The sequence below is a fragment of the Protomyctophum parallelum genome (genome assembly GCF_964188405.1).
Source record: "Protomyctophum parallelum genome assembly, chromosome: 14".
Classification (NCBI taxonomy): domain Eukaryota; kingdom Metazoa; phylum Chordata; class Actinopteri; order Myctophiformes; family Myctophidae; genus Protomyctophum; species Protomyctophum parallelum.
In genome coordinates this window covers 16,130,068-16,156,386 of record NC_139709.1, presented here as the reverse complement: position 1 = coordinate 16,156,386, position 26,319 = coordinate 16,130,068, and the positions used below count along the sequence as shown (strand labels likewise).

Here is a 26,319-nt window from a genome sequence, read left to right as displayed (position 1 = left end):
ACACACACACACACACACACACACACAGTGCAGTCAGTTAGCCAGCCAGCCAGTCAGTCCTCCCCTACAGTCATGGTCCTCCCCCATAGCATAATGCCACCAACAGACGAGCGACAGGGCAGCCAATGAAAAAGTGGGAGTGCCGAAGCGTGTGATGCGATTGGCTGGCCTGGCACTAAGCAGACTGGGGAAGAGCAGTCTTAGGGGCGGGTCCTGTTGGTGGTACTTGTACTGAAGTGTTCTGCTTCAATACCAGAGGCCTTGTAGTGTTCTTACCTGCTGGCCCCCAGGAGAATAGTCTGATCAGCAGTGGCTCAGGATTAACCCCTTTTCTCTCTCTTTCTCTCTCTTTCATCCTCCAATGCTATTATAGGCCAGGCCTGCATCTATATCCGCAACAATGGTTGTTCCTGGATCCCAGCATATACAGGACACAATGTACTACCCTCCTCCTGACTTGAAGAGGGATGCTCATGTGCCTGATTTCAGCTCCTATTTAGCACTTTACAGGAAGTCTCTGGATGATCCTGAAGGTAGGTCTATTGGTTGTACTTAAAACCATTTACCTGCAGTTCAACATCTCTGTCATCATCATCTCCCCCTTTCTCTGCCTCTCCCTCTCCTTCCCTGACTGCCTACAGTGTGCATGTCTCCATATCTGCCTCAATTTCTCTGTCTGACATCGCTTTTTGCGATGCTAGAATATACCATGCAAAAACATTTTTTTCAATAAAGTCACTCTTTCAGCTTTCTGGAAAGAGGTTGCCAGTGACTTCTTCTGGAAGAAGCCCGCAACAGGACCAATGCTGCAGTACAACTTTGACATGACAAAAGGGGACATTTTCGTGAAGTGCATGGAGGGCGCCAAAACCAACATGTGCTACAATGTCCTTGATAGAAATGTGAGGGAGAAGAATCTTGGTGACCAGGTTGCCTATTACTGGTAAGCAACAATATTTACACATGGTCAAAAAGAACATCCTCATCTGAAAGACTACCCTGAGTTATGTGTGTCAATGGCAATGCAATGTCCCCTCAGTGTCAGTGCATGAAAACAAGCTTTGACAGTGTGTGGTTCAAACACCTAGTCCAAAAGTCCTGTTGAAATCCAAACGGAGACCTCCGCCAGGATTGTTTCCAAAATTCGTAGAATTAATTCGAATCTTGGCTAAGATAGATACCTTTATTGATCTCATTGGGAGACATTCATTTAGCCGCCAGAGACTGATATCCCTTTAGATATTATTTAAAAATACATAACACGAAACATGTTTTAATATAATATTGTCCCATTATTAATAGAATAATTAGAGTCTGATCCAATGACCCAAATAAAGTCTTACGGTGTCCCTGTGTCTATTTATAGGAACACTCTGACGAGGACCTTAAAGGACCTTAAAGGGGTTTAATTACAGTTTAGAAATACTTTTATCCTCGAATGGATTCATTTAATTCATATTCCTTTAAGGACGTTTTGACCAAGGTTGAGACAATAAAGCCACACATTCTAAGCCAGCTACGGTATAAGGCTGTACTTGTTATAGGGTTTCATTTCACATAGGTGCAAATATTTACCCTGTACACCTGACGACTCAGCAAACAAGGAATTGTTGTTCGGCCAGCTTGGAAGAGGTACAGTGATTGGGCTACTTCATACTGTACTTCATACAATCATACTGGCCGGTCTGGCCGGTCTTACAAGTAGCCTAATTGTAAGACCGGCCAGTATGCACATAAGTTATATTACAGTGTTTATATGTAATGTGAACTGTCATGTTGGTTCCATGCCACTACATGCCGCCATACTGTGTCAAAGGAACATATCCCAGCTCGTCAACAAAGCCCACCACTTCTTATCAACGTCCTGTTCACAAGTGATGGGAATTCTTCTCCACTGAGACTGCCTAGACTGAGTCTCGACCAGTGGTTCTCAACCTTTTCAGGCCGCAACCTCCCAAAATAATCATATTTGAACTGGGGACCCCCCAAAATAATCATATTTGAACTGGGGACCCCCCAAAGTAATCATATTTGAATTGAGTACCCCCCACTCTGACAAGCAAATGGGATTGTAGCAATTACTATTTATTTTCTTTCTTATATTATTTGACAATGTTGCTGATGTTTGACCAGTTTTTATAGTATAGTTTGTTGATAACATTTGATGCAGTAATGGTCTTTTTTTTTAGGCATTACCTGAAATTTTCACTTTACTGTCATGTTTTACTGTTTACTGCAGACTGAGAATTAAATGAACCCTTTCATTGGTTTTTTGTGTCCTTATGAAGTATACTTAAGAAATAGACCATTCTCATCCTCTAGTCTAGGGCCAGCCTCTCAATAAAATTCTGACAAAAACTAGACAAAACATATATGGTTTCATCAAGTAGCCAGTGGTATAATATTACACAATTTTAACCATGACATTTTCACTGGAGAGAATGGTGCCTGCCAAGACACTTAATGTTAAATGTCAGCTACAATGTGTTTGTCAGTGTATTGTGTGTCTCTGTGAGTGAGGAAATGTGGAGAAAGTGCAGTTCTCTTCAGTGGTTGCCATGAGACTACCTGGCTGTGCTTGTAGAGGTAGAATATTAACTTAAACTAAATTAAAGTGGTGCATTATTTACAGGAACGGTGGTTTGATACTAAAGCGCTTTATAAATAAAATGCATTATTAATATTATTATAATAAACATTGTATTTATTTGAAGTCACAGCTAGGTTTCATTTTTTTAATTGTATGCCTCAGTTATATTGTATCTATGGCCGCAAGCATTAGATGAGAGACGCCAGGTTTACCGTTGGAGGTTTGACTCATGTCAGATGGATTTAGGCCAAGATTATTCCCAATCTATTGATCTGCCCACTTGCATAATTTGTATATGAGTCAGTCCACAGTTACTCATAGTTTCATCACTGTTATCACTTTGTTTCACCATTTCTGTTCTGGCGATAAGGTCAATGTTAAGTTGTTGCGGTTCTCTGGCGTCTGTCCCACAACAGAGGCACGCGCTGTGCAGGCATGCTGGCGCTGCCCTGGCCAGTGCCCATTGGCTCTGTGCTACAGTACATTGTGATACCATAATTGTTCAAGCCTGACACACATCCAAACCCAATATTTGAGCAGTCAGCAATGGTTACATGTTATCTCCTGTATGAGCTCACATTCATGCTGTGACGCTATTAAATAGTTTCTCCACAATTCAAAGGTGATCCACCGATATTGATCAATTTTGCTTGTTCACAAAGTCTGTGGTTATATTTCCAGGCAAAAATAATTGGGTGGAAAAAAAGGGTTTGAATCCTGCGTGTTACAGTTGCAATCACCTCCCATAAAATATATGGATTGCAGCTTTAATGCAAGCAATGAGCATCTATTTCCCCAAATATGAAAATACTCCAGCTGTTTGACAATCAATAGTCTTATTCACAGTCAAACTATCATACAGCGTATCACAGACAAATGTGAGAACTGTTTGCTAAACGTACATAATATTGTTGTCTTTATTGCTGGTTTGTTGTTTTTCCAGGGAGGGGAACTCACCCGATCAGCACATGGCTATCACATACAGTCAGCTGCTCAGCCAGGTGTGCAGGTGTGCCAATGTCCTCAAACAGATGGGTAAGAAACCTAACTCTACATCTGCCATAGAACATTATCATGGTATCGTTAACACAACTGTAATGACTGATACACATGCCGTATCAGTGTCTCACAAGCCCCTGTGGACTATTATACATGTTATTGAAATCAAGCATAATACAATACATTTGTGCTTATTTTGAAACAAAACTCCTACACAAATCCACGGAGAGTGGCACAGCCATTACTTAGTCTTAAGGCTCATACATAGTCTGGATTTTCGGTGGTTAGGTGACCACCGAACTACAACATGACGTCACAAGCCGTGGTGAAGAGCAAACCACCGCCACCGCTCCAGCCCTTCTCTCTGTTTTTACTCACCACCGCTCAACCTTATTTCAGCTCCGGTGGTCAGCTCACCACCGGAGCGGTGGTCACCTCACCACCGAAAATCCAGACTATGAATAGGCCTTTAGACCCTCACACTCCCTCTGTCTTCTTTCTACAGGTGTGAAAAAGGGAGACCGGGTGGCCATCTACCTTCCCATGATTCCAGAGCTTGTGTACACAATGCTGGCGTGTGCCCGGATAGGAGCTGTTCACTCCATTGTGGTAAGCTCATTCTAAAAAGGAGAGTAACCAATTAAGCCGTACAGCTTTTTGTCTATATAACGACATGCCCAAAATAGGGATGCCAGGGTTAATTAAGAGGCAGTATTAAACATGAATCTGGAAGTGGTCATTTAGGGTTTTAAAGCTGCTTGGTTTGCGAGGCGGGAGGGCTTCACCCCGTCAGGTCTATTCCAAGTGGCAGATACATTGTCCGAAAATTGCCTTTCAAACGGCCTTCACTTCACACTGTGTGGCCTTCTATCAGTGTGTGTGAAGGAAACCACTCCATCATTCAACCTTATTCAATGAAGTGATAACAGACAAGTTAACCTCCTTCCCAAGGAGATAAAGTGTGGAAAAGAAATACTGGCAAAAGTGTCTAACCAGAATTACAGGAAGTACAAGGCTACATGTCGTCATGAAACTTCCTGTAGCACCCATATAAATGACAGAAAAAGCTATTATTTTGGCCCAAATCGATGATGTTGTTAAAACGTTGACTAGTTTGATTAACTGTTGCACCCCTAATCAGCAGCAGGGGTTGTTTATGTGACCCCATTTCACCGGGGAATACATGTTTAGTCTGGTCTGCTCTGGTCCTGTGATCAGCTGCTCAGGCTGTGAACTGCAGCATTCGCAACACCTGCACACCAGCAGATCGGTCTCGTTGGCCTCATCTCGCAAAGGGTTGAAATATGGGTCAAACATTTACTGTCAGCTCATGAAGGGATCGCACAGTAAATTCTGACACCCCGCCAAAGCTATTTTAGCCATTTAACCTTTCATATCCATGTAGAGGTTTGTGTTGCTGTTAAAAATACTCCCTGGCTGCTCTTGGGATTTCTTTCAAGTGTGCCCGCCGCTGCCAGGGATATATTTTGACAGGATTAAATATAAACAACCTCATCTCGCCTTGGTCATTGTTGTGGGATATTATATCATCCAATCTTCTAGTATACAAAATGTCACGTAGACTTGTTGGGATGAGGCCAGCCTTCCTATTTCAGTTCTATAGGTGTCCATATTGCTACTGATAGAAAAGTGGTTTTGGCATACAATTATAATCTGAATAAAAAGCACCTTGGAGGTGCAGTGACATGTTGCCGAGTACAGAGTCCCCTGGTGAACTGATTTGTAGAGCTGTCATCAACTCGATGAACTATTAACTTGAGCCAGGACGCAAGTGCGTTTCAGGAAAGGTTGCAAACTGGCAATCAAATAATAAGGCCATCCAACTGGCTGCCTCTATACAAAAAAGGTTACATAACTAATAATTAATTAATTATTTTCCCATACAGTTTGGCTAATCCTTCCTTTCAACATTCTGTAAAGATCCAAACATGGCCCCCTTTTTCTCTCTCTCTCTCTCTCTCTCTCTCTCTCTCTCTCTCTCTCTCTCTCTCTCTCTCTCTCTCTCTCTCTCTCTCTCTCTCTCTCTCTCTCTCTCTCTCTCTCTCTCTCTCTCTCTCTCTCTCTCTCTCTCTCTCTCTCTCTCTCTCTCTCTCTCTCTCTAGTTTGCAGGCTTCTCTTCAGAGTCTCTGTGTGAGAGGATTGTAGACACTCAGAGCAGCCTCCTGGTGACAGCAGGTTCAGTACAATTACAATGCAACATTATGGCTAGCATTACATAACGTGGCTCCCCTAATGACAAAAGAGGTCTTTTCACTCCAGACATCCAAAACAAACTGGTCAGACAATGGCTTGGCCTTACATCTCCAACTAATTTAACCCCTGCCTTATCTTTGCAAACTGTTAATAAAGTATTCAATCAATCAAAACTCTCTCTTCTACACCAAACCTCTTTGCCTCGCGAGGCATTGTGAGCTTGCAGATCGGCTATTTTTGGCTAAATGCTAGGGTTCAAGTGGTATGTAAACATAACACCCGTGTGAAGTGAGGGGCGCTCTAATCATCGTACATCATCATCAGGAATGGTGGTCCCTTATTGGCCAAGGGTGGCCACCGCCATTTGCCGATTTGCTCAGACACATGTGTTCACTCAGAGGACCCCAGAGATAGATAGTTTACTTTAAGTGGTTAACCACTGAGCATTCAAGCATGACGGCATCTGGGTGACTAATGGTTTGTTGTCATTATGGGGGCGACTTTGTCCTGGTAGTAAATATGAACACTGCCAGTGTGTCAGAGTGTAAACACACCCTCTCGACTAATCATGCCCATCAGGGAATCATGACAACTGACTTTCTGTTTTTATCCTTCCTCTCCTACTCGATCTCTGTCTGTCTCTCTCTTTCTCTCCTCTCTGTGTCTCGTATTTTACAGACGGTGTATACAGAGGAGAGAAGTTGATTAATCTTAAACAGATTGCAGACGAGGCTCTGGAAAAATGCTGTGAAAGGTGGGTCCCTGTTTACAGCTCAAAGTTAAACAGAAGCTCCTATTGACACTAGCCACTGGTAATAATGGGACCAAACCAAGGCTGTATAGACACGCGAACACTGACACACGTACACACTTACTGACGCACACACACGCAGGCACGCCTCAGACCCCTATCAGCTGTTATTGGGGGTTGTTGGGGAAACAGCGCCAGGTTGCCCGGCAACATGGAGCATTGTGTGACTCATCAGGGAAGCATGGTGACTGCGTAGAACAGCATGCATGGCTATACCTGGGAAGCTGACATGTGCATACTTGCAATCATAATTCTTTAGAATTACACACAAAGTAACATCCATAACATACTTAAACTCATATACTTCATTTACCCGGTGTCTCCCTGGGGTCTACATGGTCCCCTCCTTTTCCCTCTATACATCTATTTGCTGAAACCAGACGATCTAGAATGCAATGCATTGTGAGTTTTGCAATTCTCACCAAATATTTGCCTCTTTTTGCCGAATGTTCGCATGCTCGCATGCCCAGAATTATTTTGACAGTACAATGTTTACAGACTGATGCTACTGTAGGTGCCTGGCTTACATGCGATCCTAGTTTACTGAGGCACTACGAAGTCTCTCTGCATTTGATGTATGTGTTTACCTTGCTTATTGTACATCGCTCTGGATAAGAGCATCTGCTAAAAGCCTACATTGTAAATAGGGTCATTTGGTTAATAAATTAACGCTGCAGGTTTGAAGCGCATTCAGCCTAGCATTGCTATCTTCACAATGTCTTGTAGACAGGCAGTGTTTTTGCTATTCATTGTATGAAAAGGTATGTAGGCCTTAAGTGGTTGCCGTGCAATAATAAAAGGCTGTGCTGCTAATGGTTATCTGCAATAAAACACGAAGAGGGAACCATTGAGGTTAACGGAGAGATTAATTAATTAAAAATAATTCACTATTTGAAATGTCTTTTCCGTCAATCCGCCATGCTTGAAAAACCCATCTGATTATAAATTTGGAAATTTAGGCAAAGCATGACATGCTTTTGGGGAGGATTTTTGTCTTGTCTCTGTGCTTGACTTTATGAGCCTCCTCATGTTGTCCCTATACAGAGGCCCAGTGAGCGTCACTAGATGCCTGGTCGTCAAGCACCGGGCAGCTGCTTGTAACAAACTACAGGTGGGCACTTTAACCTATCCAAACCGGGAGGGAATATATCTAGGGCTGAAGTTTCAACTAAAATCTTCATATAATTGTTACATCCCCTGAGAGATGTGTGGGCCCGGTCGGTCTAGCGGCCCGGGTACCTAGGCTGACTGACTTCTTGTCAACCTACTGTATAACTGTCAATAAAGACAAAAAGGCCCAAAAATATCTAAAAATGAAATAAAATTGGCATAAAAATCAGTTTGTGGGTCACTATCAGTGCTTTACACCACTGATACTGTGTGTGTGTGTGTGTGTGTGTGTGTGTGTGTGTGTGTGTGTGTGTGTGTGTGTGTGTGTGTGTGTGTGTGTGTGTGTGTGTGTGTGCGTGTTCAGACCCCATGGGACTCTTCGTGTGACGTGTGGTGGGATGACGTCATCACGGGTGTTTCGGAGGAGTGTGAGCCGGAGTGGATGGACGCGGAAGACCCTCTGTTCATCCTCTACACCAGCGGCTCCACTGGCAAGCCTAAGGTACGGTAGGACAGTGGTTCACAACCTGGGAGCTGGGGCCCACTGCTGTAGAATGATAACGTGGATTCACTCATACGTTGAGTGTGAGTGAATCCACGTTATCAGTCTGGCAGTGCCAGGCTACCGCTGGTGGCCTGTCAGAATCAAATAATTGTCAAAACATTAAGATTTTGATGATAATATAATATAGATTAATATAATGTTAGATTAGGAATTAGGAATGAGTTTTCATTGTGATACCAATAAATTGATACCAAAAAATGTTAGCTCCACTGCTCCATGCCAGAACACAATTGATTGATTGATAGAATAAAAATAAACATGTTCTGAAAAATGCAACCTTTTCTCACAAATGAGCTATTTTCGCTACTTTTGCGTGACGGAGTAAGGTATTAATTTCACAATAAACACAATAAACACAACATAAATCCTCCAGAGAGATTGCAAATACGACATTTGTACACAAATGAATAATGTGTATTGTCTTTTTGTGTACTGTACTGTACTGTACACAGGGTGTTCTCCACACTGTGGCCGGGTACCTGCTCTACACATCGCTGACCTTCAAGTACGTGTTTGACCATCACCATGACGACGTGTACTGGTGCACGGCGGACATCGGCTGGATCACTGGCCACTCCTACATCACCTATGGCCCCCTGGCCAACGGCGCCACCAGCGTCCTGGTGAGTGAGAACATCTGTCATCTGTGTTGTCACGTCACAGGCAGCCATCTGCCATCTGGAAGAAGTACTCACATTTACTACTTAAGTTAAAAGTGTCCATAGAGGGTATGCACATGCAGCACTTGTGCTGCAATCATCTAGATTGAATGGCAAAACGGTGTTTCTAAATGATACATAATAATGCAGGAGGCAGCAGGAGGTTGCGTTATTGAAAACGAGTGCTTCCAAACTGACTCTGACCTGAGTAGCTCATAACATTACATGTCTATTGTCTACGGTGGACTTTTATTTAACAAAACTTTGCAGATAGAAAAAGGATAATTCAAGCTTTCCGTACAGTTGAGATGTTGGTTTGTAAGTTTAACGTCTTTTTACACAGTCAGATAGGACTTTTCTGTTTGAATGTATGGGCTGCCGGGGCCAAAGTCGTTCTTTTCCACTCTGTATGCGTTCCTGTATAACTCATGGTACGATGATGTCACGGACATGGCCTCTATAGTATACATTGTAGAAATACACGTAAGAGTCTTGTGTGCAATTCGAACATGGGGCTAAATATGTATTTCTTTTACACAATTTTATAGCGATTTAAAAAAAATGATTTACTATAGTCTTACTAGACCCCATAAAATTACATATAGCCACAAAAGATCACAGGATCTACTGAATGTGAAGGGAGGTACTATAGGGGGAAGCCATACTGTGTTGTAGGCTCAACCCTTCACATTCAGTAGATCCTGTGATCTTTTGTGGCCAGATTTCCTGGGGACTATAGTAAATAATAAAAAATACAATAAATCAGACCTCTACCGCATCAGGACAGGAGCTCAAGTGCACCAGTTGCCTGAAAATCTGCAGTGAATCAAGGATCGGATTATACCAACATTAGCCCAAGATTTAGACACTCGTAGCGTATTTTTCGATTCTGACGTCATCACTCTGACAGCAGAATCGAAAAATACGCTACGAGTGTCTAAATCTTGGGCTATATCAACATGAACGTGCCTGCTGCAAAGCAAAGCTAAAGGACCCCTAACTCTAAACTCCTCCTATGATCTTCGCAAGCGAAGAATCAGCCATCGTGTGTGTGTGCTACGTGCGTGTAGTAGAATTTCAGAAATTTACATTAAGAGGACCATTTTCCTGGTCCTCACAAGATAAATTGAGAAAGGTTAAAAATGGTTAAAAAAAAGTTTGTAGGGTTAGGATTAGACATGTAGAGGTTAGGTTTAGGGTTTCGGATTTGAGATTTGCCTATTTTATACTTGGTTGTGCACTTATGTCACGCACAGAAAAATAGCCGATCTACGAGCGCTGTGAGCTTGTAGATTTAGCAATCTTTGCTATTTTCCATGCTGTCCTAAAACATTGATGTCTTCACAAGTATAGTATTACTGATCTGTGTCTGTGTTTGTCTCACAGTTTGAAGGCATTCCAGTTCATCCTCACGTGGGACGTTTCTGGGAGATCATAGAGAAGTACAAAGTGACCAAGTTCTACACAGCGCCCACGGCCATCCGCCTGCTGATGAAGTATGGAAGAGAGCCACTGCAGAAGTAAGAACGCACACACGGCACACACACACACACACACACACACACACATAAAATAGTATAACCTTTGAGCTACATACAACTACACGCTCATTGACTAGTTCACAAAAGCAGTTAGATTTCTGCCTCCCGGAGAAAAGGGGATTATTGTTTATGCTCTCCAGGCAATTTGCAATTAGGAGTGTAAACATACAATTTATGTTTTTTTATGCGAGGGCCACAGGAACGGCCGGCCTTCGTTCCAGGGTCACCTGCCAAGAACAAGGCCAGCATTTTCTTAACTGTATATGGAGCCAGCTGTCCATGCTGGTACACAGTAAGGTCCTTGCACACTGCTGTGTTTTAGCTGCGTGTTTTCCGGCATTTTTCAGAAGAAAAAAACGCATCCAGTCTGCCAGGACCGTTAGGATCTACTGTACATGAAATACAAGGGATGTTATCATCTTGAGCTGTGTTCAGTGATGGAAGAAGTACTCACATGTTTTACTTAAGTAAAAGTATCAATACTGCAGTGTAGAAATACTGTTTCAAGTAAAAGTCCGGAATTCACAATTTACTTGAGTAAAAGTACTAAAGTATTGCCTATTGGTATCAAAATGTGCTTAATGTACGAAAAGTAGAAAGTACTCATTATGCAGAATGTCTCATTTCAAGTTGTCAAATATTTTGAAAACTGTCAGGAATGAGATACGGAGTAGGACCCAAAAGCAGGCAACCAGATGCAGAGTAGATTATCTTCAAGGTGTTTATTTGACTAAAGCAGGGGTATTCCAAAAGGCAAAACATAGGCAACATCAGATACAAAACTCACTTGACAAAAGTCTAGGACCAACAATGACACACTGCAAACAAAGGGCTTAAATAGACAGGGGTAACAGGACACAGGTGAACTCAAAATACAATCAAACACAGGATAGGCTAACAGGCAAACAACACAGGTGACTAGGATACAATAATCAGGTAGGTAAGACAGAACAGGAGACACCAACAAGAGGAGGCAGGAAAGCACAGAAAAAAAACAGAGTAAACAGTAAACCAAAACCAAACACCACAAGGCAAAATACAGAACATAAATAAGTCCAAAACCTAGTAAGGACTGTCATAAGTGTTCAAAGGCAACCCACATGACAAGCGCTTCCTTTCTTAACATTCAAGGCATTACATTCAAGGCATTACAGAACATGAACTAAACACAAAATGGTCAAAGGCAGAGGAGCGGGGCGTGACAGAAAATAGCCAATCTACAAGCTCACAATGCGTCGCATCATGACGCATTGTGAGTAAAAGTACAGTATTTGGATCTGAGCTGTAGTGGAGTAGCAGTAAAAGTGTTGATAATTGTAAATACTGAAATAATATATATTTTAAAAAGTACGTAAGTACAGTACTGCTACTTCAGTACATGTACTTTGTTACTACATCATTTGCTTGTGAAGTCTGTCATTTGTATCTGTTGTTATATGAGCTCTGCACTGCAATAACTAAAAACCTAATATTTTCATTAACGGTATGTTATTAGGTATGACCTCTCCAGCCTGAAGATTCTGGGTACTGTAGGCGAGCCAATCAACCCAGAGGCGTGGCAGTGGTACCACGAGGTGGTCGGCCAGCGCCGGTGTCCCGTGGTCGACACCTTCTGGCAAACCGAGACTGTAAGCATTAAATGGACATTTCACCGCTGGAAGAAATAGCAGTCACTCAATGTTAATAGTAGCCTATTTGTAGTCGATAACCCTATATGGCCAGAAAGATTATGAAGTCTGTGTGTTTGACTAGGGTTTGACTGGATTGCTGAATTCCTACAATGACCATAATGCTTTGGTACACTTCCCCTCCTTGTGGACAGGGAAGCTTTGAGAAGGAAAGGCAATGGTCACGTGACTGGGCATGACACTTTTATGGACACTTTCATGGGAGCCAAACTCACACCAGAAGTTCAATGAATACATGGCAGTGAATGGAGCCAGGTAGACCAGCTCATAACAAACATTATTTATGAACAATTGAGACCTTTGTCTCTGAGCTCCATAGCTGAGCTCTCATTGACTCCAGTGCATTCTGCCGAACTTCCAGGTGTAGTTTGGCTCCCATGAAAGCGTCCATGAAAGTGTCATGGCGCAGCCAAGTCACGTGACCATTTCCTTTCCTTCTCAAAGCTAGTGTAGTGTAGTGCCCAATCCCAATCCACTCCCTTGCTGACTCAATGAGCCCTCACTGACTTAGCTGCGCGTTCATGTGAAGTCTGCGAGGGCTTGAGGGATGTCCCATTTGAAATCGGTAAGTCAGTGAGGGCTCAGCCCCGCCCCTTTATGTGCCCTTTGCCAAAGTCAGCGTTGATGCTGACTTTGGGCTGACTTTAGCAAAGAAATTACCCACAGTTCATAGCGTTACCAGTGGAATGAGGGGGATCCTCCGAACGTCAATCATTTAATTATGCAAATTAGTTATGTATCGCGGTTAGAATGTCAACAAACACAATAGTGCTTTCTCACTGTTCTCAAAAGGAGACGGAATGGAAGGATATAGGCTATATATTTAATAACAATAATAATAATAAGGGAAACATGATGAGAAATGACAAAAGTAGCAAAGTAAAATAATATGGAAATGAAATGTATAATGAATATTATTATATATTAATATTACAACTCATATCACACAGGAAAGTGTATTTATTAAACTAATAATAAAACGATCAGCTTAAATACTAAAATAGACATAATAGACATGTATAAATATGCAAAGCATGTAGGTAGGCACTGGCTGTGAATAAGGACAGTCTTTATAAAGTGATGCAAAGTGTCATGAATGGCGGACTCATCTTCAAAGTGCTGTCCCATTTCTTTCACAACAATTTGGAGCCCTTGCAGCCTCTCACCCTCAAGCACTTACAGCTGACGTCATTAAAGTCAATGAGGGTCCTGGGCTCAGGGCTTGAGGGAGGCAATTGGGATTGGGCCTAGGTGCGTGGAGGTGGCACTTGTAGTCCAGGAAGGAAGTGAGACCACATTTTCATGACAAAGTTTGGTCATGAACATGGCAACATGACAGAAAACACCAGGAAAGTGTTTCTTGTGAAGTTCTTGCTAAATTCATTTTTGGCTTTAGCCTACAGTACATGGTCTTTCTCAATATTTAATCTGTGGTTATGGCTCAATCAAATTGCCAAATACAGGCAGTGGAACACGACGGCTGTTGACCTTGTGGTTAGAGAGAAAATACTGTTACTGAAAGGTCATACATTCAGCCCCTGTGCGGCTGAACAAAGCACAGAATAAAAGCCTAATTTAAATAAAGTTTAATTATAGCTGCACTGAAACGATAAGCTTCCGATGTAAATCCAGCTGATACAGTTTATCTTCACATGTTCAGCATTGTTTACACTGTGTGATTAATACGCAAATTGTTACAGTCTAATACGCAGCAATAAATTATGCACAACACAATTTGTATTTGGAACATTTTCTGAGATTCTGCACCACAAATAAGCCAACCACAAACCAACTACATGAATATTTTAATTTATAGCTCATTCATCTTGTGCCCGTTGTGTAAAATGCACAACGGGCACAATATGTTGTGCTGCAAAATGTGCAACAGTTGAATTAACTTCGGTTCACAGCTAATTGTGTCAGTCATTAACCCTTGGGATGTCCCGGTTGACTCCACAGGGTGGTCACGTCCTGACTCCTCTTCCTGCTGCTACGCCTCTGAAACCTGGCTCTGCTGTAAGTAACCACACCTCTTGCATCCTGGATGTCAGTTGGCTAAAGCTTTTGTCCAAAGTGCAGTACAGAAAACATGGGAGGGACGGCACTGTAGTGTGTAGACCAATGATTCTAAACAGTTCCAATTCCACACTCTCAAGAGTTACAGACCCGGGGTCAGATTGCTTTCTAACTATCAATCATTTAGCTTGGGACCCCAGGTAACCTTGGGGGGTCCCTGGATCCCATGGTGAGAACCACTACTTTAGAAATGTTTATGAAATAAAACAAGACCTCAATAATAGCACCAAGTACCAAAATATTTCCGCCTGTAAATGATTTAACATTTGGGACAACCGGGAACATTTTTATTAAATGAGATTTTTTTAATACAGGACATATGTGCATGGGCATGTGATTGTGATCTGGAATAAGCTGTGCTGCCTGTGCCGGGGTATTGAAAATACACTGTGATCTAATCTACATCGGTGGGTGAGCTAATGTGAGGCCATCCATCTGGACATTTCAGACATTTCCTTTCTTCGGTGTGGAGCCCACCATTCTCAATGAGCACGGAGAGGAGCTGGAGGGAGAGGCGGAGGGGTACCTGGTAACTGCGTCTCATGTTCAGAATATAGAACTCTGCTGTCTGCTTTTGGTGGTTATCGTATATTGCTGACATGCAATAGACGTTTTCTGCCCGTTGGCTACAGTCATGTAACTTTCTAGCATGCAGCATTTCAGTCTATCTATTGTTGCGACCGACGGTCCCAGTTAACTATGGAATCGTGCATTTCTCTGATGATGTCACGTGACATCACATGACATCATCAGGGATGGAGATCCCTGATGTCATCAATATTAAGCCCATATATGGAGATCCCTGATGTCATCAATATTGGCCAGCAACTCTACATCTGACCTCAAACCATTAGATCTCCATATATGGAGCTGACCTGTTCTGACATTCCATATGTTGATCCTTCCCCATCCATCCTTCCTCTTCAACGTCTCCCTTTTGACTGATACCTGTCCATTTAAACTCTAGACGGTCCTGCCCCAAATGTATTAATGCAGCCATGCCCGTCAGCCGGCGAAAACCAGTTCAACAAGCCCAAAAATGTGGGTCTTACCCTTCCATTCCAAAGCGCCAGCATTCGCCCAGCAGTCTGCTGTCACCCATGCGGATGAATGCCCTTAGGCGTCTTACTGGTAGTAGCAGTGTGTGTGTGTGTGTGTGTGTGTGTGTGTGTGTGTGTGTGTGTGTGTGTGTGTGTGTGTGTGTGTGTGCGCGCGTGTGCGTGTGTGTGTGTGTGTGTACTATTTAACCCACCAGGAAAGCATCTGTGTCATTTTATATTTTAGCGTTGGCTATTCAGGAATAGCAGATATACAAGCTCGCAGCGCGTCACAAGCTCGGCCATGGCCTCAGATCTAATTGGGTTGTTATTATTAGTAGTAGTAGTAGCAGGAGAAGTATCATCATAATCAATGTTAATAATAATTTGTATTAATATTGAAGTAATATTACTGTATAATATTGGTACACATTATTAATATTGAAGTAATATTAATGTCTAATATTGGTACACATGCTGTGGGTGTATGACAGGTATTCAGAAGACCCTGGCCAGGCATTATGCGTACCGTGTACAACAACCACCAACGCTTTGAGAACACTTACTTCAAGAAATTCCCAGGCTTCTATGTGACTGGTGACGGTAAGCAACATGTCAATCTATCAGCGAATAAGCATTCTAATGCCAATACACACATGCCAATACATACTTATTTTGTTGCCGTCGCCCATCGGGCATAAACCCTGTATTTCCAATCCAATTTAACTTATGTTTGTTTGTTTGTTTGTTTAGGCTATTTATTTATTCATATTGTGATGTGACCTTGTCGATCGGCTATGTTCACTATATATTTTTTATAATAATACAAAAGGAGTGGTTTTGGACATACAAGGTTTCCATCATCACCTAGACATTCAATGTTATCCAAAACGAAGGTTCTCATATCAGCAGCCTTGCCTGAGGTTGGACGATGAATGCCAGGCAGTAGTTTGTTTACTTCGTGTTTTAATCATTTTAGTGTCTTGTTTTTGTTCTTTGTCAGGCTGCAGGCGGGACAAGGACGGCTATTACTGGATCACCGGAAGGATAGACGACATGCTAAACGTCTCAGGTGCTACTGGATGTTACCGTTTTATAACACTATCCTTTATTCAGACGGATGGCAGATAAGATCATGTTATCTCTCCATACGACATAACTCAACATTGCTATTGAGAGATTCTTACTGGATTTTTATCTACAATACTGGTCAGTGCACTAAAACCACGATTGTGCACGCCTGCACAGTGTTAAATTTTAGTGTATTTTTAAAAAAATCCTAAAAAGTTTTTGAATCTGTTATTTAATTTTCCAAAACATAGGTTGGTGAACCAATAGGAAGTCACCCGGCGGTCTCGGCCGGGAGATGATTCCGCTCCTCTATGTCCAGAAAAGCATAGGTCTCTTTCGGGCTACCCTCAAAACAGCGCCATCTCTTAAAAGTACATTTTTGTACTGACAGGCGTCTTCCTCCGTTGCTCTTTGCCTCCCTCCTCCAGGCCACCTGCTGAGCACGGCAGAGGTGGAGGCGGTGCTGACGCAGCACATGGCGGTGGCCGAGGCGGCGGTGGTCAGCCGGCTCCACCAGGTGAAGGGGGAGTGTCTGTACTGCTTTGTCACCCTGAAGCACAGCAGGGAGTTCAGCGGCACCCTGGCGGATGAGCTGAAGAGACTGGGTGAGAGAGAGGAGTCAGTGCAAGAACCTTTTGATTAATTGAATACTTTACTGTCAAATAATACGGTGAATTTTTATAGCGCCTTTATCCAAGGCGCTTTACATAGATTGTGCAATTCACCCATTCACACACCGATGCCGGAGGAAACCATGCAAGGCACCAATACAACCTGCACATCGGGAGCAATTAGGGGTTCAGAGTCTTGCTCAAGGACACTTTGACACTAACTCTGTGTGTGTGTGTGTGTGTGGGGGGGGGGGTTCCCCAGTTCATATATTATTGAATACTTTATTACCAGTTTGCAAAAACGTACAGCGGTACAGTAGCAGTAGGCAGTAGCAGTAAAAAAATCAGTGCGTGGTGATTTTTTTTGGCAAGATAGAAGACTATAGGTCCAGTTTCAAATTGCAGACAGGTAGCCTACTACTGGTTTTGGAGGAGGATAGGGAGTCACACTTTTTGATGGCTGTTGGTAGGACATAACAGTAGAATGAATTGATCCCTGAATGTGGGGGGAATGACATCAGTGAAGCGCACTCTGGTGAACCAACTGACCCAATATGTTTGACCGTTCCCATGTTCCTATACTCTCCTCTGGCCTTTGTCTATAGTGTGTTTCATTTTTCTATTCAAATTCCACATGCAAGTAAATATTTTTGTTCCTCTTTTATTTTAGTGAGGGAAAAAATTGGACCAATCGCAACTCCGGATTTCATTCAGAACGCCCCAGCACTCCCCAAAACTCGCTCAGGTAATTTTGACATTGTGTGCAGCATCATCTACCTAATGTTACTTCATTAACCACTTAAGCCTTTTATAATAATATCAGATCTACAAGCTCACAAGGTCATGTTTTACAAAGGACATGCCCAAAATAGGGACGCCAGATGGAACGTATCCATGTAGTTTAATTGTAATAGTTACTGTGTATGTCGCTTGATAATCATCAATGTAATAATGACATCACTGCCAAGCTCACAACGTGTCATGTTGCGACACGTTGTGAGCTTGTAGATCTGCTGTTTGTGACCAATGTCTACCCCAGAATGTAGGGATGCATGGCTGAGGGTTCATTCAAGTGCTTAACAACTAGGCTAATGGTGTTCTTCTGCAGGTAAGATCATGAGGAGAGTTCTGAGGCAGATCGCGCGACACGAGAAGGACCTGGGGGACCTGTCCACCCTGGCTGACCCCCAGGTGGTGGAGGTCTTGATCAGCCAGAGGTGCGAAGCTGCAGCCTGAGGAGGAGGAGGCCTCTGTCTGCTCTGGACAGATAAGAATGCATAATAAATAAGCCCTCGGTCTAGACGGAGAGGGCGCGCTGTCTAGAAGACCAGTGATTCCCAACCAGGACCCCCATTGGGCCATGGATTTGATAAAGAATTTAGTATCTCTGGGACCCCAAATCTACACAGTTAAACCCATTAAAAATGGGAAAGCATCTGTCTCATTTTAGATTCTATCTATTATTTTATACATTGGCTATTTTTGTTCAGAAAAATGTTTTTAAACTGGGTTTTTTAGAATTGGATATTTTTCAATTCAATTCAAACGTTATCTCAGGTCTTGTATTGTATTTGTATAAAAGGAACCCACAGTGTCCATGTGGTTCTTATCCATCCACCCCCCTGGAACTCCCTTGAGGTTTGAGAATCACTGGTCTAAAAGGATAAGAATATAAATCTAAATGGCATTCATGACCCACATGCCTAAACAGTTGAATGCCCACATTTACCGTTTACGGTACATGGGCATGACTCTGTCGCTTTTTAAATTACTCTCAATGGCGAGTTATTGATTACACAGTATTTCAGATATTCTTGACACAGAATATTTCTCTCTTGCTGCCAGTTTATTTTTTCTAAAACAATCATTCTGTCATTGCTTAGAACTTGTTTTTCCATAATGTTCTATAGCCCTAGGTGCTCTCAGCTCCTTTTAAGAACTGTCACTCATTACGACAGGCAAGCCAGCTTTGCACAGTTTCCATAGTGGCTTGTATTGGAAGGCTGATTTGATGTATATTTTTTCAATGTGTGATATAGTATTTCTATGACCTGCAAATAAAGTGCATTATCTACGTATTTGACTCCCAGTGCCAATTGCCTAAACTGTAATCCTGGGCGCTACTCTCCCTCTGTCAACCTGGGGAGAGCCACAAACTGAGCTCATGCTTCCTTCAATGCATGATGAGTGAGCAGGCGTCTTATCACCTGCCAGGGGGGAGTTCCCTGGTACTAGGTAGGACGTAGCAAGTGGAAGGTTACTCGTTAATCCAACCAGTTGGAGGCGGTATAGAGACCAGGATTACTGCATGTTTTTTGCAGAGACACAGGGAGAACACAAGGCCCTTTCGCCAAATATATATAAATATAAATCCATAGCTCATGGCTTCTATGAGGGATCTGGTCAACTTAGTGCCCATTGTAATTACTTTGCACACCAATTCATCATCCTTGTTTGAGAGAGAGAGAGTCAGAGACATGGATTTAGAAAATAGATCAGCTTCTCAATACTGCCCCCTTGTGACAGAAAGGGCTCACTGTCAGCTGCTCTGCTGTTCACTCTGAAAGCCATTCAGTCCATATTCTATTCGGCTAATTCCTTTTGTTGTGTAGCAGTCTACCATTGAGCCACTAATGAAACCGGGGACTGATGATCTCATCGGTCCAATGGATGGTGGAGGAGAAGCAGCGATTAGGGACGGAAAGAGAAAATAAATGTTGGTATTAACAACATTATCCCAAGTGCCTCAGATTAGCTTGAGCTAAAATCACAACCATTAGTGGCTCTTGAGAAGAGAAAAATAAAACAAAAACAAAACAATCACCTGGTTCTTTTTTTTAAGATGAAATAAAAGAGGTGCGGGTCACTGCCTGGCTGCAGATCCCTTATCTCCAGTTTCCATTAAATTATGTGTGGTGTGGAAAGCCAGGAGCGTTGACACCAGCATATCATTGCTGTCTGGCAGAAGCCTCTTATCTCCATATCCAAATAATTTGTGTCTCCCCCCCCCCCCCCCCCCCCCCCCCCGTAAATTAACCCTACTTGATCATACCACAGTGTCACACAAAAGCATCAAAAGTAGCAGATCCATAAGCTCCAATAGCAACGTGTTTCGAGGTTGTAGATCTGCTACTTTTGAATTTGAATCCTGAAAAGTAACAGTTTTGGACATATGAGGTGATGACGTTATCCTTATGTATATTGTAGGCTACCAGCAGGCGTGGTGCGACTAGCTCGTCTTCGCCGTAGTGTCAAGTGCAAGAAACACGTTAGAAACCTTACATCATCACTTCTGGCAGCAGAGTTGTGGTTGCCTTGACAACAGTGGTACTACTGTACCCCCCCCCCCCCCCACACACACACACACACACACACACACACACACACACACACACACACACACACACACACCGCAGCAGCATTAGTCTGCAGAGGTTTGTTTCAATGGCCTACTGTATCTGCAGCTAACATGTGACCTGAATGGGTACTAACATGTCTGCACTGCTACCCTGAATGTCACACATTCACTGGGCTTTATATGGCAGGGCCCAGGTGTGCCCAGACACTTTGAGAAAAAAATGACCAGCTCAACAATCTACCAATCAGATGAATTGAATATGAAGGACCCCGATGGAAACAACCATAGTGCTTTTTCTGCAAACTGTAGACGTTGTGTGGAAGTAAAAATAAGAATAGATTACACTATAATTATAATATGTTAGTAAATATTCAGTTCATCCGTTGTACTTAATACATAATTATGCATTATGTATGTATCTAGGATATCCAAGTGTGACAACTGACACACTTTGTAAATTCAGTCCAGTAGGTCTTCATGACAAGGGCTGTATTTTGTGTGTCTTAAGTACCAGGTCTTATTACTTAACTTAAGACCTGGAGGCGTGGTCACTCATAATAGCCAAATGGCATTGATCACGCCTCCAGGTCTTAAGTTAAGTAATAAGACCTGGTACTTAAGACATGCAAGATACAGCCATTGTGACTTACATTAGGGCAGTGTGTGTAATGCAGTGCCCTCTTGCTGCTCTGCATGGCGACACTGTCACTGTGTCTGTCTGTGTCAGGTCAAGGACTGCATGGTCAGCTGAGAGAGGACATCTTCATTTCAGCCACCAGCCCTTTTAAAGTCACTACCTGTGAAATTAAAAACTCCATGCTTCGATTACAGACCGTGTGTGTGTGTGTGTGTGTGTGTGTGTGTGTGCGCGGGTGTGTGTGTGTGTGTGTGTGTGTGTGTGTGTGTGTGTGTGTGTGTGTGTGTGTGTGTGTGTGTGTGTGTGTGTGTGTGTGTGTGTGTGTGTGTGTGTGTGTGTGTGTGTGTGTGTGTGTGTGTGTGTGTGTGTGTGCGCGCGCGCGTGTGTGTGTGTGTGTGTGTGCGAGTGTGTGACTGTGTTCTAGCCCCATGTCAGGAAATGTTGTCAAATTGGGGACAAAATTGGTGTCCACAATATTTTACAGAATTTCATAGAGTTAGGGTAGGGGCTGCAGTTGGACAGTTGTTAGGCAGGGTAGCCACGGTCCCAGCCAATATTTCACAATTTGGCCAATTTTGTATTAAAAAGGTTTTAAAAAGCATTACATTTAAAAAAGAAAAAGTGCAGATACCCTTTATACACTTATACTGTATGTTGGTGGTATGTTTAGTGTTGAGTGAGAAAACATTAAGCTAAGGGGGGGGGGGGGGGGGGGGGCTTGTGGACCCTAATTTGGGAACCACTGGCATAGACTTCAATAGAACCTGAAAATAGGCCAGTGCTCTTAAAACGTCCATGCACAGATTCACGAAAAAATAACAGTTCTGTTCTGTCCCCGAGCCTCCCGAGGATTAAGACCCCAAATACTCTGAATTGTTTTTGATACAGCATCACCTCCTAGGCTCAGCGGCAGAGAGACACTTATACAGCATCACCTATAGGCTCAGAGGGAGAGAGACACTGATACAGCATCACCTAGGCTCAGAGGAAGAGAGACACTTATACAGCATCACCTATAGGCTCAGAGGGAGAGAGACACTTATACAGCATCACCTATAGGCTCAGAGGGAGAGAGACACTTATACAGCATCACCTATAGGCTCAGAGGGAGAGAGACACTGATACAGCATCACCTATAGGCTCAGAGGGAGAGAGACACTTATACAGCATCACCTATAGGCTCAGAGGGAGAGAGACACTTATACAGCATCACCTATAGGCTCAGAGGGAGAGAGACACTGATACAGCATCACCTAGGCTCAGAGGGAGAGAGACACAGAGAGAGTTCCCTGCCAATGTGTCAAATTGGGGACAAAATTGTAGAACTTGGTCACTTGGTACTTCTCTATGATCTGTAAAGCCATTGAAATGGTTGCATTTTTTGGCGTTTCCGGTATGTTATGGTAAAGTTTAGTTCAACCTGCGTCAATGCATATACCCACAATGCATTGCAGCCGTCGAGCAGATTAAGTCCTGAGCAACACTGGACATGTCCAAGGCGAATTATGTGCACACAAAAGACAAGTCATGGAGTCACCAGATGAATGGCAGCTTTTTGTTTTTGCCTTCAGAAGCTGGACAGATGGGATAAATGAAAAAGAGGCTCAACCATGTCATTCTGTCACCCAGGCATACAGATAACAAGGAGCTAGTCCTTAACCCATTCAAATCTTTGCCTCAGTACTTCGGCTAAATAAAGTCGTCTGCACTTTCTTGAGCTTTTACAGTATATTATTATAGAACTCGCATTGTCAAACTATATATCTCCCCCAAACTCCCCATAGGTTAATATCACATTGTGCCATTTCTCACAGATTACACATTTTCTACAAACATTTGCTGTGATGAATTGCTTATTTCTGTCTGATATCATGCCAGCAGCCAGAATTATTAGTATGGACTATGGAAGATATAGCCGGCCCTCTGTCTACAGCAGTGTGATTCAAGGTTCAAACAGTCGTCCCACTGTCGTGCACAATGGGCCTTTCTGTTTGGTTTCACAATGGTGTCCGTCTTGTCAAATTGAAACCCCAAAAGCTTACGCCCCTGTCTTTGTCACACTATTCTGAAAAGTAAAGAAGGTCAGGTACTCAAGTACTGTACTTTAAGAACAAATTTGTATTTTAAAATGTCAGTGTTTTACTTCTACTCTACTACATCTCAGAGACAAATATTGTACTTTTACGCCACTTCAAGTCATTTGAATGCTTGAGTTACTAGTTACTTTTCAGATATAAATTATTATATTAAAAAACATGCATTAACCACTTCAGTTCAGGCCTATTTTATACATAGGCTATTTGAAAATAGACATAATGTGTCGCATGTTCTCGCAACACAGCACATTGTGAGCTTGTAGATCTGCCATTTTCAAACATTTTAGTACTTTATTTTTATGCCAATACTTTTGTACTTAGTACATTTTAAATAGGACTTTCTTATAACAGAGTATTGCATTGTGGAATTGATATTTTTTACTTAAGTAACACATTTGTTTGGACATCATATGTTTCTACTCCACTTCATCTCAATGTGCCTTTCACTCTCCTGCAATTATTGAAAACTTATTTAAATATTTAGATTATATTATAAAAAGCATATATATATATATTAACCAAAGCTGAACTATGTAACTTTCCTCTCTACCCCGGATTTGAACCTGGTTTTAAGTGCTGAACTTTTACCATCCTACTATAAATGCGCCACATCTCTGTGTGTTTGTGTGTGTGTCTGCGTGTGTGTGCGGTTGTAATGCACGTAACTCGAGAACCGTTTGCCCCACCGACTCAAAATCTACACACCCCCGCAGGGAGTGCAGTGCCCGGTATCGAGTCGGTCGGACCCACAGTTCTCCAGAACCACCACAAAAGGCTCTGCCAGTGGGCCTAATCAGCCTAAATCTCCTCACCTGTGCAATTTCCAGCCTCTGCCTCAGCCAATTGATTGACATGCCACTTTTCACAGTCACTCTTCAGACACAGGTAGACAGATACAGAGATCTCCATGTGGGACACAGACAGATAGTTAAAACGGGTGCTATGACAACGGGTATTATTAGGTTCCCAAGTTGCATCGTTCTCAAGTGGGCCGGCCCGACGGGCATGTACAGGTCTTTGCTCAGAGGATAAATTCAATATTGACCATCAGGTAAAAATTCGAGTCAGATCCTATGTCTGTATCTAAATGTCTCATTAGAAGAACAGGCAGACATAGGTTCGGAAATAAAAAGTTACATAGTTCCGCTTTAAACCCTATATTGTATACTTTCACTATTCAAAAATAGAAGTTCTACAAGGTCATAACACATCGCTGTGAGCTTGTAGTGTATATCTGCTATTTTCAAAAGATTATTTATGAAAAATTTAAAACATTCTGCACCATGAGTAGCTTACTTGACTCAAGTCAAGTATAATTTTGATTACAGGACTTTTACTTGTAAAGCTGCCTATTGGACCGCAGCTATGCAGCGGTCCTTGACAGCAACCTTGGAGAACATGCAGCTTTTTTCTTTTTTCCCCTCTGTGAATAATGACATAACAGAAAGCCAGAAGTGAACTGTGAAGGGCCTCTGGGCAAGACTCTAGGCTCAATAGGATTTCTCAGCTGAGACAAACCTTTTTGCCTGGATGGATAGAAGCGTGGGGCTTTTTGTATTGTTGGCATGACAACCTCTAGCCGCTAATCGCACCGCGGCCACGCAGGGCTGTGTTGTATGTGTGTCGCTTATTGTCTGCTTGAGCCCCTTTGCACACAGCTGCAGATGTTTGGGCTTTCATTTTTAGAGAGTACAGATTTTGACCGATTACACGCTGAACAGGGCGGAGTGGAAACTTCAGTAGCTTAGAACTGATCCTCTTAGGACTGGAGGAGACACAAGAGTGGCAGCGTCATCAGACCTCATTAAATGTCTTCAAGGTTTTTCAGGCCAAGGACCCCTTAAGGCCTATACTCCAGTTTTAGGTGATAAGGTGAATATCAAAAACTACACATCACCACATCACACCGTGGTGATAAGCCACTCACCACTCACCCCAACACATCTCTCCGTTTTTACTAACCACCATTTCACCTCAAACTGGAGTATGAATATAGCTAAGACAAGAGACAGATGAAGCAGGGAAACCCCACTACATATTGTATAAAATCGTGTTGCAGATTAAACTTTTTCTCAGATATCATATACTTGTTTGACAGCACTGTCATTGTGTAGTGTTGTTTAATTCATGTTAATGTGTATTTTCAGACAGTTAACCTCTTAAACCCGCAAACTCACAGTCACAACACCTCGCAGAGCGACACGTTGTGGGCTATTTCCACTAGTGGAAAGAGACATTGGAGAGACATTCTTCTTTTCATGCCTTGTGAACTTGTAGATCTACAATTTTTTCAGCAAATGGTTCCCCCCAGAAAAAAGTTGAATGTGAAAAAAGTCCCCCTTCCCCCGACATGTCTAACATACGTTAAGGTCCATTTGGTTGAGGCGACTCCAAATCAATAGCTGTGTGATATATCGAGGTTTAACTCAGTATGTCTTGCGATCAGCTTAAATGTCACCCGGGGTCCTTAAATGTCAGCAGCAAAGTCTGCACAAGAAACAAAGGCACAGAGAACGACAATAGTTGTCTCATCTGTTCTGTTCAGCCGACAGAGCTCTGGGAACACAGGGGTCCAAGTCGTCTAAACAATTCAGCAGTGATTTATCATTTATTCTCTGCCAGACCAGAAAACGTACTCTCTCCTTCCCTCCCTGCATGTCTATTTCAATCAAAGTCAGGAGTCTCCTCCTCTCTCTGTGCATTTCAATCAAAGTCAGGATATCAAGACAGCTAATAAAAAAAAGAATACATGTATTCAAGTACTCAGCTCTACGTGACACGACATGAAATATCAAACAAATGTTTCATAACATTATCCTAACTCAGCCTTATACCTCAAAATCTAGAGCTATTTGTCAAAAACAGCTGAGATTATCATATGAAATTCCAGTACCAAATAGCATTTCACAATATAGCCTACTATGCACACAGAATACCGTAATTCCTATTTGGTTTTGGTGAATATTAAGTAGTTCCGGTCTACTTTTTGGGCGTAGTGATATGGACACAAAAAACATAGTTTGCATGTGATAGAAACTGAACGAAAGTTGCACTATAGGCCTATGGTAGAAATAGGTCAACAATACAAATGACGCTACTTTTAATGCGTGGCCCCAGTGCCCCCCACAAAATCACCGGAACTACTTAATATTTCCCCAAAACCAGTGCAGAACTCCCACCACGGGACTCGAGCAATCAATGAATACAGCTGTAACCACTATATTAATGGAAAGTATTCCATACAAAATCTGAACTA

At 42.5% G+C, this 26,319-nt stretch overlaps 1 protein-coding gene across 1 annotated transcript; it reads left to right on the top strand.

Moving 5' to 3' along the window:
- Positions 1–286: 286 nt before the first annotated feature.
- On the top strand, positions 287–19,055 carry acss2l (acyl-CoA synthetase short chain family member 2 like). Its single transcript, XM_083781216.1, has 18 exons — positions 287–533; positions 748–943; positions 3,534–3,625; positions 4,095–4,198; positions 5,713–5,785; positions 6,482–6,557; positions 7,659–7,725; positions 8,089–8,226; positions 8,742–8,912; positions 10,335–10,468; positions 11,985–12,117; positions 14,137–14,193; positions 14,702–14,782; positions 15,785–15,893; positions 16,294–16,362; positions 16,790–16,966; positions 17,643–17,717; positions 18,081–19,055. The coding sequence occupies exons 1-18, from the start codon at positions 401–403 to the stop codon at positions 18,206–18,208; spliced, it is 2,013 nt and encodes a 670-aa protein (XP_083637342.1). The 5' UTR covers positions 287–400; the 3' UTR covers positions 18,209–19,055.
- Positions 19,056–26,319: the final 7,264 nt, after the last annotated feature.